Source organism: Lolium rigidum, chromosome 5 (genome assembly GCF_022539505.1).
Source record: "Lolium rigidum isolate FL_2022 chromosome 5, APGP_CSIRO_Lrig_0.1, whole genome shotgun sequence".
In the NCBI taxonomy this organism is placed as follows: domain Eukaryota; kingdom Viridiplantae; phylum Streptophyta; class Magnoliopsida; order Poales; family Poaceae; genus Lolium; species Lolium rigidum.
In genome coordinates, this window is record NC_061512.1 from 207430612 (window position 1) to 207444290 (window position 13679).

At 47.6% G+C, this 13679-nt stretch overlaps 1 protein-coding gene across 1 annotated transcript; it reads left to right on the forward strand.

Moving 5' to 3' along the window:
- Positions 1-8480: 8480 nt before the first annotated feature.
- LOC124651494 (heat stress transcription factor B-4c-like) lies at positions 8481-9750 on the forward strand. Its single transcript, XM_047190578.1, has 2 exons — positions 8481-8735; positions 8845-9750. Exons 1-2 carry the CDS (start codon positions 8481-8483, stop codon positions 9748-9750), a joined length of 1161 nt encoding a protein of 386 aa, XP_047046534.1.
- Positions 9751-13679: the final 3929 nt, after the last annotated feature.

The window sequence follows — 13679 nt, forward strand, 5'->3', positions numbered from 1 at the left end:
TTTGTTTTCTATGCAACGTTATCCTACACTTCTGACCCCCGAAACTTGTTTGGAAAATGGCGGCGTCGACGGGACTTTTCGTGGACGGAGCCTTGTATATTCAAGGTTTTCTCGTCGAAGGATTTATATAGGCGGAAGATTTAGGTCGGTGGGGTGCCTGGTGGCCCCACACCTACCCTAGGCGCGGGCCAGGTCTAGGTCACGCCTAGGGGTGGTTTGGGTGCTCTGATGCGCCTCATCGACCCCCTTCATACTTCGTCTTCATTTCGGTAAAATATTGACTTCCGCTTTTGTTTCTTCCAATTCCGAGAATATTTCCTGTACAATTTTTCTGAAATAAAAAAAAACAGAAGAAACAAGGAAACTGGCACTGTGGCATCTTGTTAATAGGTTAGTGCTGAAAAATGCATAAAAGTGCCACGAAGTGTAAACAAAACATATAGCAATTGGTGTAAAACAAGCATGGAGCATCAAAAATTATAGATACGTTCCAGACTTCCTCGACTACAATAGGCATGGGGCGCGGTTTCGCGCCGGCGGCGGCTGCGTTCCGCATCGTCCTGGTCAACGGTGGTGCCATGGAGCGGCGAAGGCTAGAGATCCTCGATGATCTCCATCGTTGGTGGGCGACAGCGGTGGTTCGGGTCTGATCTGGGCCCTGATGGGCTCGAGAGGCTATAGCCATGCCTTGCTACTGCATCGACAACGATGATGGCTTCGTGGATGTTTCTGGGCTTGTTCCGCGGCACGAGGACGCCATGGGCGGTTGCCCTGGACATGGTGGTGGTGGCGTCCTCCTCCGCCGGAGGTGGCTGGCCAATTGGGTTCGAAGGCGAGTTGGGAAAGCGTGGATGCCGGTGAAAACCGAGCCCCGACTCTGGTCATGGCGGGCGATGGCGGCGTTCACGCGTCGTTACCTTGCTAAAGGCAACGCCATTGCAACCCGTGTTTTCCCACTCGTGCCGCTCCAGGAAAAACCCTAACTTTGTGGATCGGATGATGGCGACGCTACCACGTCGTTTCCCTCATGAGGGCATCATTCAGCGAGTTGTGCAAGGTCAGAGAGGCCAATGGATGTTTTCAGTGGTGGCTGAGCGGGATTGCATATTTCGCATCGACGTCGACGAGTCTTGGCAGCGTGGATCAGCAGGGTCTTGGTGAGGCTGTATGTTGATGGGTTGCGCGGGAAGGGGGTGTTGTTTGGCGTCGTGGTGGCGTCATCGGAAAGTTCTGCGAAGTTTATACGGATCTTATCCTTGAAGATTGCTCGGAGGTTCGATGACGGCGGTGGCCTCTATGGCGTGCGCAAGACGTGCTCGCTAAAGAGTCTGCTTATCCAGATGTACGCTCCTATTTCGTCTAGAGTGTGTTTAGGGTACGCGATTGTTCCCGGTCCTATTTTCGGTTTGTAGGTGTTGAGTGGTGGCTTCGGGCAACCCCATTTCGGAAAAAAAAACATGTTTCTTGTTATTAAGTTCTATATTCACACCACCATGTTTATGAGAGGAAAATCAAGTAAAACCATGAATCCAAGTCCATTCTAACCATCAGAAACACACTTAAACTTGCTTTGCTTGCACTTTTATTTTCAACACATTATTGTTTCAAAAATATGAAAATATATTGCTCAATTTACTTGCTTTAATTATTTAAGTTTTGTATTAATTACACACCGTTCTTCTTCAAGAACACTTAGGTGGAGTTGGGAACACAAAAGCATTTTTATTACTTGACATGTTGTTTAAATAGGATTGAAGGGAGAACTAAACGTCTCACTTAGAGTTTGATACAAAACCTTGATTCACCCTTGTGGGGAAATTGTAGGGATACGTTAGGCTACACTAGCAGAAAACAAAAAAACCTACCGCGTAAACTAGGATTAATGTAGTTATAGATCGTGGGATTAACACTAGACGTGTAGTTGCGGAACTCGATGAAACACGTCGGGGCAGTGTAGCAACTTCCTCTTCTACAACTCATCCTGCAGAGGCAACACCTCCAAGGTATCCACACGTACGGAGTGAAAGCGTCACACGTCGGACTACTAAGTCCGTACGTGCAACTGAGTCGTGAGAGGAGTGGCGGCTGGGTGGAGTGGTTCAACCCAAATCACCTCGCCTCACTTTGTCTTATATATTCATCCATATTTCTCTTCAAGTGTCCCATTAGTACCCTAATACTGGTTCAACTAGATCATAAAAGCGCGCTTCGCTGCGCCCGTCCATTTACAGAAGTAATATAAATTTCTGAAAATAATTAAGCTACTGCGTAGAATTTGAATGTTCAAATTTTGATGCATACATGTGATGTGGGACAGATTAGTTTAAAAAATTGAACTACCATATTTATATTTATGTCAACTTAAATATTCCTGAATGCAAGCATCACAAGTCAAAAATATAAATTTGAAATTGGTTAACACTCACTGATGCTATCACATCAGAAAATGGGACATCAACACCCGCATAGTTCCAATAAACAGACAGTTATATACACCATTTTCTCTGTAAACTAAAGCCGCAAATTCTTTAATCTTTAGAATACATAATCTGATGAAAGAAACAGTGGATTTTGGTACATGTTTTTGTTTTAGTTTTAAACACTCATCCACATTGTCGATCTACGTATGTGAAGAAGGGGGTTTATACATATTCATACAAATGAGTTGCTAGAATGACATAAATTAATTATAGTCTGTTTCATAAATTGCACTAAAGCTGGCCCAGAACTTGTCCATTTTACTTGCTTCGAACAAGCCGTATCCATCTTCATACTACAAGTATATAAAGCACACACATAGTGTGTCAACATTTCTGGAATAAGCCTCACATTTTATTCAGCTTTAGACTTAAAGTATGGACTGAGTAGGTAACCAATATATTGAACTGGTGGTCATGCTATTGGAACTTTAACATAATAGATGTCATGTATGTTACTAAACTGGTACTATTTTACTCATACAACATAAATAAAAAGAAAGTACCGTAAATATGCAATGCTAGGCATTATGTTAATACTAATGACACTAAACTGGTACTATTTTACTCTACAGTTCTACATGATAAAAACAAAGTACTGTAAATATGCAACGCTGAAATTGAGCATAGCTACAGAATGCCTCATGCTTCAGAGAGGTAGTAAGGAAACACTCTACCGTGTGAGAATATCTAATATTAGGAGCGATGAACATAACAAACACAGGTAACAAACACAGGCAACGAAGTATACTAACTTTGAGATCAACAAGCACTCTTCGGCATCTCTTCCTGAGGCATTTAGCATTCTAACCAGACAAGTTTATTTTGCTCAAGGCAACAACCAAGCAACCTCCAAGTACCTACATACTTGATCTCTTCTGAACAACAATCTCAACAACCATTGGCCGCCTGAACAAAGTAATGAAAAAAGTTAGAAAATATTTGAAAACAATTTTGTACGATGGTCTGGACTGGATAGTTGCTAATTACCATTTTTCACTCTGATTACCCTGATTTTATCATGATATCGTACCAAGCTCTGGAAAGATGCTAACTTCTAGAAAATTCACAATGTCAAAGCAGTTTACATATATGGTGAATTTCAATAACAAATTGGAAGAAAAAGAATAAGAGTATGTAAATAAGAGAGGGAAAAATGAAGGAAAAAATAACGCTTGCCTGGTGTGTCAGATGGTTGGTTCTACAATCGCGGTGCACACAGATCCCTTGTCGGCCTATGCTCAAACGCGAGTTCCACTAATCATCACACAAACGATAGAGCGGACTTGTGGCTGCACATGTCATCTCCCCCCTGCTCTCCTTCATCATGCCCCCTCGCAGAATAATGACGGCCTGAAAATCGACATATATGGCAAACAGAAGGTAGTCGTGAGCATGGTATGCAAGGGGTTTGACCTGGCAGTGGGCAGAGCTATAAGCACAAAAAATACCAATAATCAGAAATAATGCCTCACGCAACCATCGCATAAACTGACGACCAAAAGTCTGCAATCTTAATGCAGAAATACCTCCCCTCCTAGTCCTAGGCATAAACTGATGCCCAGATCCTGCAATTTTATTGATTAGCATGAGTGATGAGTTAATCCCAGCATTATGAATTATTACATTATAGTGAGGCGAGAGTTATAGTCTGGAATTTACAAAGAAAAGCGATACAGCCTGGAAAAAGAATAGATCAACACTTCTTGTAACGTCAATCCAATTGGCAGGAGACATATAGATCAAGTTGTTCATATGGACAAAACCTGAGAACGGAGATGGTTCTGTCGGCGCCCCGGCATCAAGCTGTCGATAAAGTCGTCCACTTCCTCTTTCTAACAGTGGCATACAATAGAGCCTAGAGGCGCAGTCTTCCATGGATGCAGCTCGACCCACACCACCACCCGCACTCCTCGTCTCCTCAGTCCTCCCGCTAACCCTGAGGGAAGAACATGGTGAACGGTTAGAGGTCGACGACAAGATGATGAGGATAGAGGAAAATGATTACTCCCAAATTATATGTGGAACTGAAGAGAGAAACTTGGCAGAAATGGAACGGAAATCCACGATCACCCAAACTCCCAAGGAGAGAAAACGGAGGGCCGCGCAATAGATACACCATTAATCGCACAATTAAATGACGGCAGCACTTCCATGGCCTCCACGCCTTCCCTGCCGCCACTGCCTGTCTGCCTCCCCGAAAGGACCAGAGAGAGAAGAAGGAAAACCTCGCGTGCATAGTTTGTCAGCCCATTTAACAGTTTCGTAAATAGTTGGCCCAATTAACATCAAGTCGCCCAGGTCGTCCTGCGGAGTAGCAGCCCAGCTAGTGTACCCAGTTTTACCGTGCGAGCTAACCCAGCAAACCAGCCCAACGACCGAGGAAACAATCCTGTACGTCCGAACACGTGATCCAACGTCTGGCGACGCGAAATGACTGTGGAGAGGCCTAGGTAGTTCCATTATACTGTTAACTAATGTAGATCCAATCCGAATTAAGCTTCCAACTCTTTAAGTGTGTGACCCTATAGGTTCACACCCGAATAGAGATGACGCGAGTATTTCTACGCGGACAATAGTTGGTAGCCACCTCTAGCAAGAAGTGCAAACTCCTAAGCGTGCATAAAGACCATATTGGATGAACCATCACAATGTACAACAGATGCCATTCTCTTTGCCTCATAATCAAGGCAAGTTCTAAGCTAGCCACTCTTTCTCGATCATGTAATTCGGAATCCCATTACTAGGTTAACTATTAACGTTATGTAGCACAACCATCCATTTCTGGATCCGATCACTTGAGGGTTCCAAAGATATCTCTCTATGTAGAGAGGGACAAATCCCATCTTGATTTACCATGCCTTGCAACATGCTTCGGGATAAACCCGAAAGCTACCTTTATAACTACAATGTTACGGTGTAGTGTTTGATAGCCTCTAAGTAGGTCTATTCACATCTCAAGTACATGCAACAGTCTTAGGTCTAAGGACAAAGCATACAGGTTACATAGAGAGAGAGAACTGCAAGTATAATTGTCATGTCTCATGTTCGGTCAGTCCAACCCCATATTCTTAACATGTGTCCATATCATTGGTTTGTCATCTCCATGTCTATGACCTGCAAAACATATTCACCAACCAATCGATGTGCTAGGATAATATACATGTGTTCTCACATGAACTCCAATGAGGGACAACTTTTAGAAAACCATACAAGTGAAGAGTTTCACAAATAATTCAACTAATTGCCATTCAATATACGGTTAAGGCAGTTAAAACTAAGAGAGGTTGTACCTTAAGTATTGCTATCGAAAAAGCAGATTTGGGTTTGTTTGATTTCGCTCGCCGAATGGAAGTTTCATGGTGACACTTTTCCTTAATGTTCAAGGAAACTTGACTTTGAGGTTCTTTTGCCAATCTCCAGCTACCGAGAGAATGATCCCCCGGTTCATTGCCTGCAATTTTTTAACTCCTAGTCCACCAATTTTGTTTATCATGTAAATGCCAGCCCATGCCCTAAGAGCATCTCCAACAGGTGCACCATATTTCGGCGATGTAAAAGTCGATGCGCCTGCACTGCGACTGTATACCGCGTGTTGTGACATGTTTTCCTCCACTGGAGACGCTAAATTACAGTGCAAACGAGGGCGGAAAAAACGATCCTCCGCCGGACGCTCCAAAATACAGCGCGCGCTAGTGAAAAACAACTTTGACACACTACCATGCATTCAACAAGATCAAATACTCACATAAATCATCAACCGAATGATCTACCATAGTTCAAATATCATGAGGTAGTTCAACAACCAAACACAACATATTATAGTTCAAATGGACACAAAGTGCAACACACAATTTGCATATCACAAATGCAAGAGATAATCTCACAATTCCGCATTTTCCAAGTCATCGCCATCTTTTGCTTCTTGTTCATCGCCACCGCTATGGTTTGGCGCATGGGGCGATGCCACGACGAAGGCGGCGGTGGCGGTAGGTGGAATGGAGTAGGGAGGGGTTGGAGGGGTGCCGAAGGTCGCGTCCATCACCGGAATTGCGCCGATGGCCGCGCGGAGGCGAGAATTTGGCGGTGGGGCGTCGACGCGCGATGGGGAGGGGGGAAGTTTCTTGGCGGGTTTTCTTCGCACATGGGTGAAACGATGCTCGCTGCAGCCGGATCCCAAAGTATAGCGCTCAGGATAGTGCAAAACGGCCCGCGCCCAAAAAAAATTGCAGCGCCGTGCCATTTACAGCATCTGTTGGAGGAACATTTTCTGTCTTCGGCACTACATATCGAGGGTTAATATAGCGCGCGGCCGATATGGCACGCTGTTGGAGCTGCTCTAAGGCAGAAGCTCTTTGTAGTAGATTCATCTTTGACACATGTGTACCAAAAATTTATTATAACATACTAGTAAAAGAGGCAAAGATAGATTTAATAGATTTAATAAGCATAAGCCTAGCTGCATGCGAGAGTCGGTTTGCAAACCAATCATAAACGAAGTTGTATGCAAAGGGTCTTTTCTTTGCTCGAAGAATAAGGTGGTGTCCAAGATGGATGGTGTTGCTATCCAAGTCCAACACCTGGAAGATTTGCTTGATTTCTTGGTTTTTTCACGAAAACGTAAAAGCATTGCGTTTCGATGCATTGATAGAAAAGAAGGTTATATGTACAAGTCGCGAGAGGACACACAACCCGCCTTATAACTCGACCCAAGAAAGAGAACCTATCCTAGGGGAGGAGTTGGCGAACACCCCGGGCCCCGCGTCCACCCATTGCCGCGCTTCAAAACTAATATCGTTGAACAAGGATGCCACCGACGGACATGCGTTGTCAAAGACCGCAGCATTCCGGTGTTTCCAAATCCACCACGCCGTGAGCATGATTATCGACGAGGTGCCTTTGCGCAACTGGCAAGGGGCGGTCTGCACTACCAGCGACCACAACTCCGCGAAGTCGCCCTCAACCGTGGGAGGATCTGAGGCGGATCAAATCCACGAGAGGACCTCATACCAGATCGTCCTGGAGAACGAGCTTGATTTCTTGGTTCACCAACATACTTACATTTTTTGCTAAATAAAATGACATATTATTCCAATTTGGTACTTGACCCAGGCATGGTAGAATTCTTCTTAAATATTTGTGATACTTCATTTCTTGGACAAATGCGTCGAGAGAAAAACCTAGAATTCATTCTATCGTTTACGATGAGAGACAGCACGTGATGTGCACCCACCGTTTAGGCCACATGGAGATGGAACAGTGATCTGATCCGACTGAGGCAGGGACGGATGCGTCGTCGTACCCTGCAACTGCGAGCAGAGGCCGGTCACGTGCGACAGGGGAAAGCCCAATTCTTATTTCTGCACGACTGTGTAGCATTGACCGGCCAATAGGACTGGCGCCCTTGTTTTTCTCTGCAGCGAGAGAAAATAAAACAGAGGAGAAATCAGATTTCGAGATGCTTCCAAGTCGGCAGCAGCGCTTGTCCTGAAAATCGACAAACCTCCTTGCAGAAAAAAAAAATGGAAGGCGCTGAGAAAAAGGAGGGGTAGAAAATGGGGATGAAAGAAAGTGTTAAAAGAGGCCGCAAAAGATCCTTGAGAAAGTCGAGAGAAGAAAGGGAGAAGAGAAGGGGTGTGGCGGAAGTGTCACGGGTGTAGCTTCAAAGTTTGGATCTCAAAACTTCCAATCCGCCTCTCCAAAACACCCAGACGCAGACTCAGACCCAGACAGACAGCGGCAGCGACGACACATATTCCCTCCCCACCGCCCACCCGCGCACCGCACGCTCCCCGAGGCGCATCCACCACCTTCCTTCCTCCTCCACACCCACTGCTCTGCTCCCCTCCGTATTCACCACACCGCCCCAGTTAAAACCAGAGCCACCACCACCCCAAGGGAAGCTCCACACACCACTCGAGTTAAAACCCCCAGCTTGCTGCTGCCGCTAGTTTAGAAACCTCCGCCTACCGCCCGCCGACTCTTGTTCTAGTCCGTAGACCGATGGAGAGGTGCGGCAGCTGGTCGGAGTCGGACGCGGCGGCGCAGGCGGCCGCGCAGAAGGCGGTGCCGGCGCCGTTCCTCACCAAGACGTACCAGCTCGTGGACGACCCCGCCACCGACCACATCGTCTCCTGGGGCGACGACCGCGTCTCCACCTTCGTCGTGTGGCGGCCGCCGGAGTTCGCCCGCGACATCCTCCCCAACTACTTCAAGCACAACAACTTCTCATCCTTCGTCCGCCAGCTCAACACCTACGTAAGAAAAGCGCCGCTGTTTCCGTTTCTGTTTGCCACCGGTTTGCGTTTTGGATGCATGGAATGGAGCGGTGCTGACGTACGGACTGGTTTGCAATGTGGCAATGCAGGGGTTCCGGAAGGTGGTGCCGGAGCGGTGGGAGTTCGCCAACGAGTTCTTCCGCAAGGGGGAGAAGCAGCTGCTCTGCGAGATCCACCGCCGCAAGACGTCCGGGTCCGCGACGTCGTCGTCGCCGCCGCCCTTCTTCGGGTCCCCGCACTTCCCCATGTTCCACCCCGGCGTCTCCGTGGCGCACCACCACCACCAGCAGTTCGTGGGCGACGACGGGGCAATGGCTGGCATGGGCGTACCGTTCATGCAGCCGCATTGGCGGGAGCAGAGGGCGCCGCCGCCGCTGCTTGCTCTCGGCGGCCCCGCCGCTCCCTCGCCGTCGCAGGAGGGGCGCGCGGTCGGCGCGGCGGCGCTGATGGATGAGAACGAGCGGCTGCGGCGCAGCAACTCGGCGCTGCTGCAGGAGCTGGGCCACATGCGGAAGCTGTACAACGACATCATCTACTTCGTGCAGAACCACGTGCGCCCCGTGGCGCCCAGCCCCGCCGCGGCCACCTTCATGCAGGGCCTCGGCGTGCAGCCCTACCGCAAGCCGGCGCCGGTCGTCGCGGGCAGCAACAACAACAACAACAACAACGCGTCCGGCGGGAGCACGACGTCCAGCAGCTCGCTGACCATCGCGGACGAGCTCTCCCCACCGCCGAACCACCTCGCCGCGGTGGAGAAGAGCAGCGGCGGGGAGGCCGGCAGCAGCAGCGCGGCCCGGTCTGCGGCGCCCACCAAGCTCTTCGGCGTGCACCTGACCACCGATTCTGGCGCGGGCAGCAAGAGACCGCCTTCGCCCTCGGAGGATCTCCCGTCCACGTCCCCCGCCACCAAGGCCCGGCTGGCGGCGCAGGAGAGCGACGGGCTGAGCCTGTCGGTGGCGCCGCCGTGCGCCGCCTCGTCTCCAGCTAGGAGCTAGCTGGTCGTCATCACCTCACTCACCTAGCTAGTGGCAGTAGGGTAGTAGAATGCATGGGAACATCCGCGCGCGGACCGGCGCGCGCGACGACCATTTTGCTGCTAGTGTTCTGATTAATCCGACGTGTTGTGTTTGCTAGAGATCGAGTACTAGTACTAGACGAGGCAGTTACTTTGTTTGATTTCAGCAGTTAGCAAGTGCTTAGGTAGGGCTGTAGCAAACTGTAATCGCTGAACTGCACGACCGTGCTCACCACCCTGAACTAATCCAAGGCAATCAATCAGGTGTTTTTTGTACATTTGTTGTGGCAGCGCTCCTCCAATGCAGCCAGCATCTAGGTGATGGCTCGAGAGATGTTTTGTTTGCACGGCAAGTAAGTAGTCCCGGGAGGAAAGCGCTGCGCAGGAAGTGAGTTGCCCGATTCAAAATGGTTTGCCTGTTGCGTGCGGCTCAACGGGTCAAAGATGGGAAAGGCAGTTGCAGGCTCCAGCACAGCAGGTCACAAGCACTACGTCAGGTGCTAGAATTGCCGGCACTTTCTTGCCGGCACTTCTCAAATGTGCCTGTATTTGTAATCTTTGCCGGCATTTTTTGGGTCTGTGCCAGTAATTCTCATCGATTTCTCGGCAAATTCTCAAAAGTGCCGGCAATGCTCGATATTACCGGCACTTTATCGAGTGCCTCCAGATGTTTTCGTGGCAAATCTTCAAAAGTGCCGGCAATGCTCGGTATTACCGGCACTTTATCGATATGCCTCCGGATGTTTTCTTGGCAAATCTTCAAAAGTGCCGGCAATGCTCAGTATTACCGGCACTTTATCGATATGCCTCCGGATGTTTTTGTGGCAAATCTTCAAAAGTGCCGGCAATGCTCATTACAGGCATACATGTAACCGCCAGCAATTTCTTTCGCTGGCAAATCTTCAAAAGTGCCGGCAATGCATCACGAGACATACAAAAGCATCACATACATCACGGATATAGCAGTACAGATGCATCACAGGCATCACGAGATATAGCGAGTAAGATGCATCACGAGGCATAGCGATAAGATGCATCACAGGCATCACGAGCATAGCATGTCGGGCATTACATACAAAAGCATCACGAGGCATCTTAAGTAGCATGCCCACTGGTAGGCATCAAAAGTAATTCAGCGAGTTCAGACACTTACTTCGAGCAACTTAGACAACTAACGAGTCCATAGCAACTAAGACAACTAATACTCCATAACTAACTGGATGACTCGGGGTAGTTGAGCACTTACTCCGATGACTCGGATGAATCGAGTCATCACGGTCATCAGTAGACTCGTGGATCATCGAGCAAGCTTACCTTTCATGTCAACGTAGAATTCAAAGATGCGAGATGGCTCCTTCTTTGATCTCATAAGTATTCATAGCCTTTGACCAACCGAGTTGCTATGATTGCATTCTTGGCCTCCCCTTTGCCATCTTCATGGTCACTTTAAAGCGTGCATTGCTGTCGGTGTACTCTAGAGAAAGAGTAACAGCATTGCCAGGAGCATCGTCAATGAACCTTTTCAGGTACTTGGCAGTGAACTTCATTCCAATATCCTGTCAACCATACAATGTATACAATCAGTTCCAATCGAGCAACGATAATAGCATTCTTATAGTACTCAACAGCAATGAAGGTTAGGTTTTGTATTTTTACCGAGCTTGCATTTATTCTTTATCACTGCTGACTTGGTCATCCTGTAGACATAGTACTCAAATTCCTCTGTTGGAAAGTGGTTGCAGTGCTCATTAAGGAAATCGACTTGACCTTTTGTCAAGTACATATCATTTCCAAACATGCAGTGCTCATCAAAGTCATGGCTCCCACTTACCAGTGGCCCTAGTTGTAACAAAGAGAAATGTGATTGTTAAGTAATGGAAGCCTACATTAGTAAAAATAAATAAATAACCACATTGATGTTAACCAACATTGATGTTAACCCACATTAGACTAGAGATGATGTTAACCAACGGGAAGAAGAAGGAATCAATTGCAATTTCATACCTCCGAAGACCCCGGGGATTGATCGATCACGGTCAGAGTTGTCACACATGGTAGCGTCTGAGCTTGAAGAACCGGAGTACAAGCTTGGATCACTGTCAATTTCAATTGGATCGTCTTTTGTGGATCCCATCTAGAAGGTTGAAGTTATAATATTAATAGACAACTCAAATTAATATCAAAACAATATGAAGACAGACAGACAGTAATGCATATTAACTGAAGACGAGTAGAGCAACTAGATGGTTGGGCTTCATTTGCATGTACTATTTTCTAAGGCTAGGAGCTAAACCAACAAGATAATAGGAGGAACTGATCCGGACATAATTAAACCACTTCAAACGAGCTTGCATATGTTTTTATACTTATTTGTCCTATGCTACTCGCTTATGTATCCGCATATCTCAATACAATTATCACCGATCATTATCACTGAGACAATTGGTAAACAGAGACAGCTTCGATAGTGATGCACATGCCGATACATGCAATCAAAGACCACCCAATGAAACCCTAGATAATTAAACCATCGAAATCCTAGAAATTCTTCATAAGCATAATGGCTTTCATATGAACTATGATTCCCTATTATGCAAGCAGAGATAGGCAGCCAACAAGATTAAGCCAAGTGTGTGAGCAACCAGTTAGTATCAAGGCTACTAAGGTAATGGATTTACCAACAACAGATAACCATCACTATCAGTAGGAATCAAAACTTAATCATCTGAACCTCACTATTCAGTAATGGATTCAGACTTTATTTATTTCCAAAGTATCCATGGAAAAAAGCAAGTACAATAAGTTCTAGTCGACGTTTATTTTGCAAAAAAGCCATTCGTTATTTCTCACTTAAACACTTTCGTCCTCCCACCGCGGCGTTGCCTTAAATAACTCTCTCTTCCATTCGTGCTCTCCTTTCGACAGAAAAAAAACCCTAGCTTTCTCCTTCGCCACCGCCGCCGTCGCCGTTCTTCCTCCTTCGCCACCGCCGTTCTCCCTCGCCGACCGCCATGGATCCTTCTTATCCGCAATGGCCGTTCTCCTCTGGTCTTTCTCTCCGTCGCAAGCATGCAGAGCCATCGCCACCGGTGCAGCCACCAGCACCTTCACGCCGCAAGATCACGCCGCCGTCTCCGTCGCTGCCACCGGTGCAGCCACCGGCGGCTTCACGCCGCAATATCACGCCGCCGTCTCCGTCGCTGCCACCGGTGCAGCCACCACAAGATTCAGGCCACAGGATCCCCAATCTTGGGTCGCCGTCTCCATCTCTGGCGCAACCACCGCAAGCTCCTCACCGCAAGCTACCCGTCCCAAGATCTACCGGAGCAGGTCCCTATCGCAGGCCCTTCGCTGCCCCATCTCCGTCACCATCTCCTTCGCGAGTGCCGACATCATCTTCCTCTCAATTTTCTCTCTCGATTAGGTAGATTTAGAAGCTCTGTTTATGTCCTTAGAGGATAGACTGCCCCTACATTTCATCATCTCCGGCGCAGGCACCACGAGCTCCCCTCCGCGGGACCGTCACCATTCCGCTCTCACCAAGCTGCCTCAACATTTCCCTCCCGGAGTCCACTGCCACGGGACAGATTCACAACATCTCCGTTTTACGACCTGCAACCACCGGAGGCGAAGGACACCGAGGAGTTGGTGCATCCCACAGGTTTGTTTCATGAAAATTTTGATTGCCAACATGGTTTGCCATCATGGACACCGAGGAGTTGGTGCATTTCTGTTCCTAGGCTAGGCAGAATGAGGAAGTGTATATTGGGTTCAGTTAACTTACGAGATGCATACCCCTTTCTTAGTTCAAAAATTTGTGTCAACAAGGATAGGTTACTTGGTGTTACCATTGCTTGAATGAATATGTTTGCTTGTACGAGTTTGTTTTAAGACAACCTTGGTGATAAT

Bases quoted from the DNA above. Each gene is read 5' to 3' on its own strand.
- LOC124651494 (XM_047190578.1), top strand. From the start codon at position 8,481: ATGGAGAGGTGCGGCAGCTGGTCGGAGTCGGACGCGGCGGCGCAGGCG. The intron at 8,736-8,844 runs GTAAGAAAAGCG...GTGGCAATGCAG, and splicing joins TCCGCCAGCTCAACACCTAC to GGGTTCCGGAAGGTGGTGCC.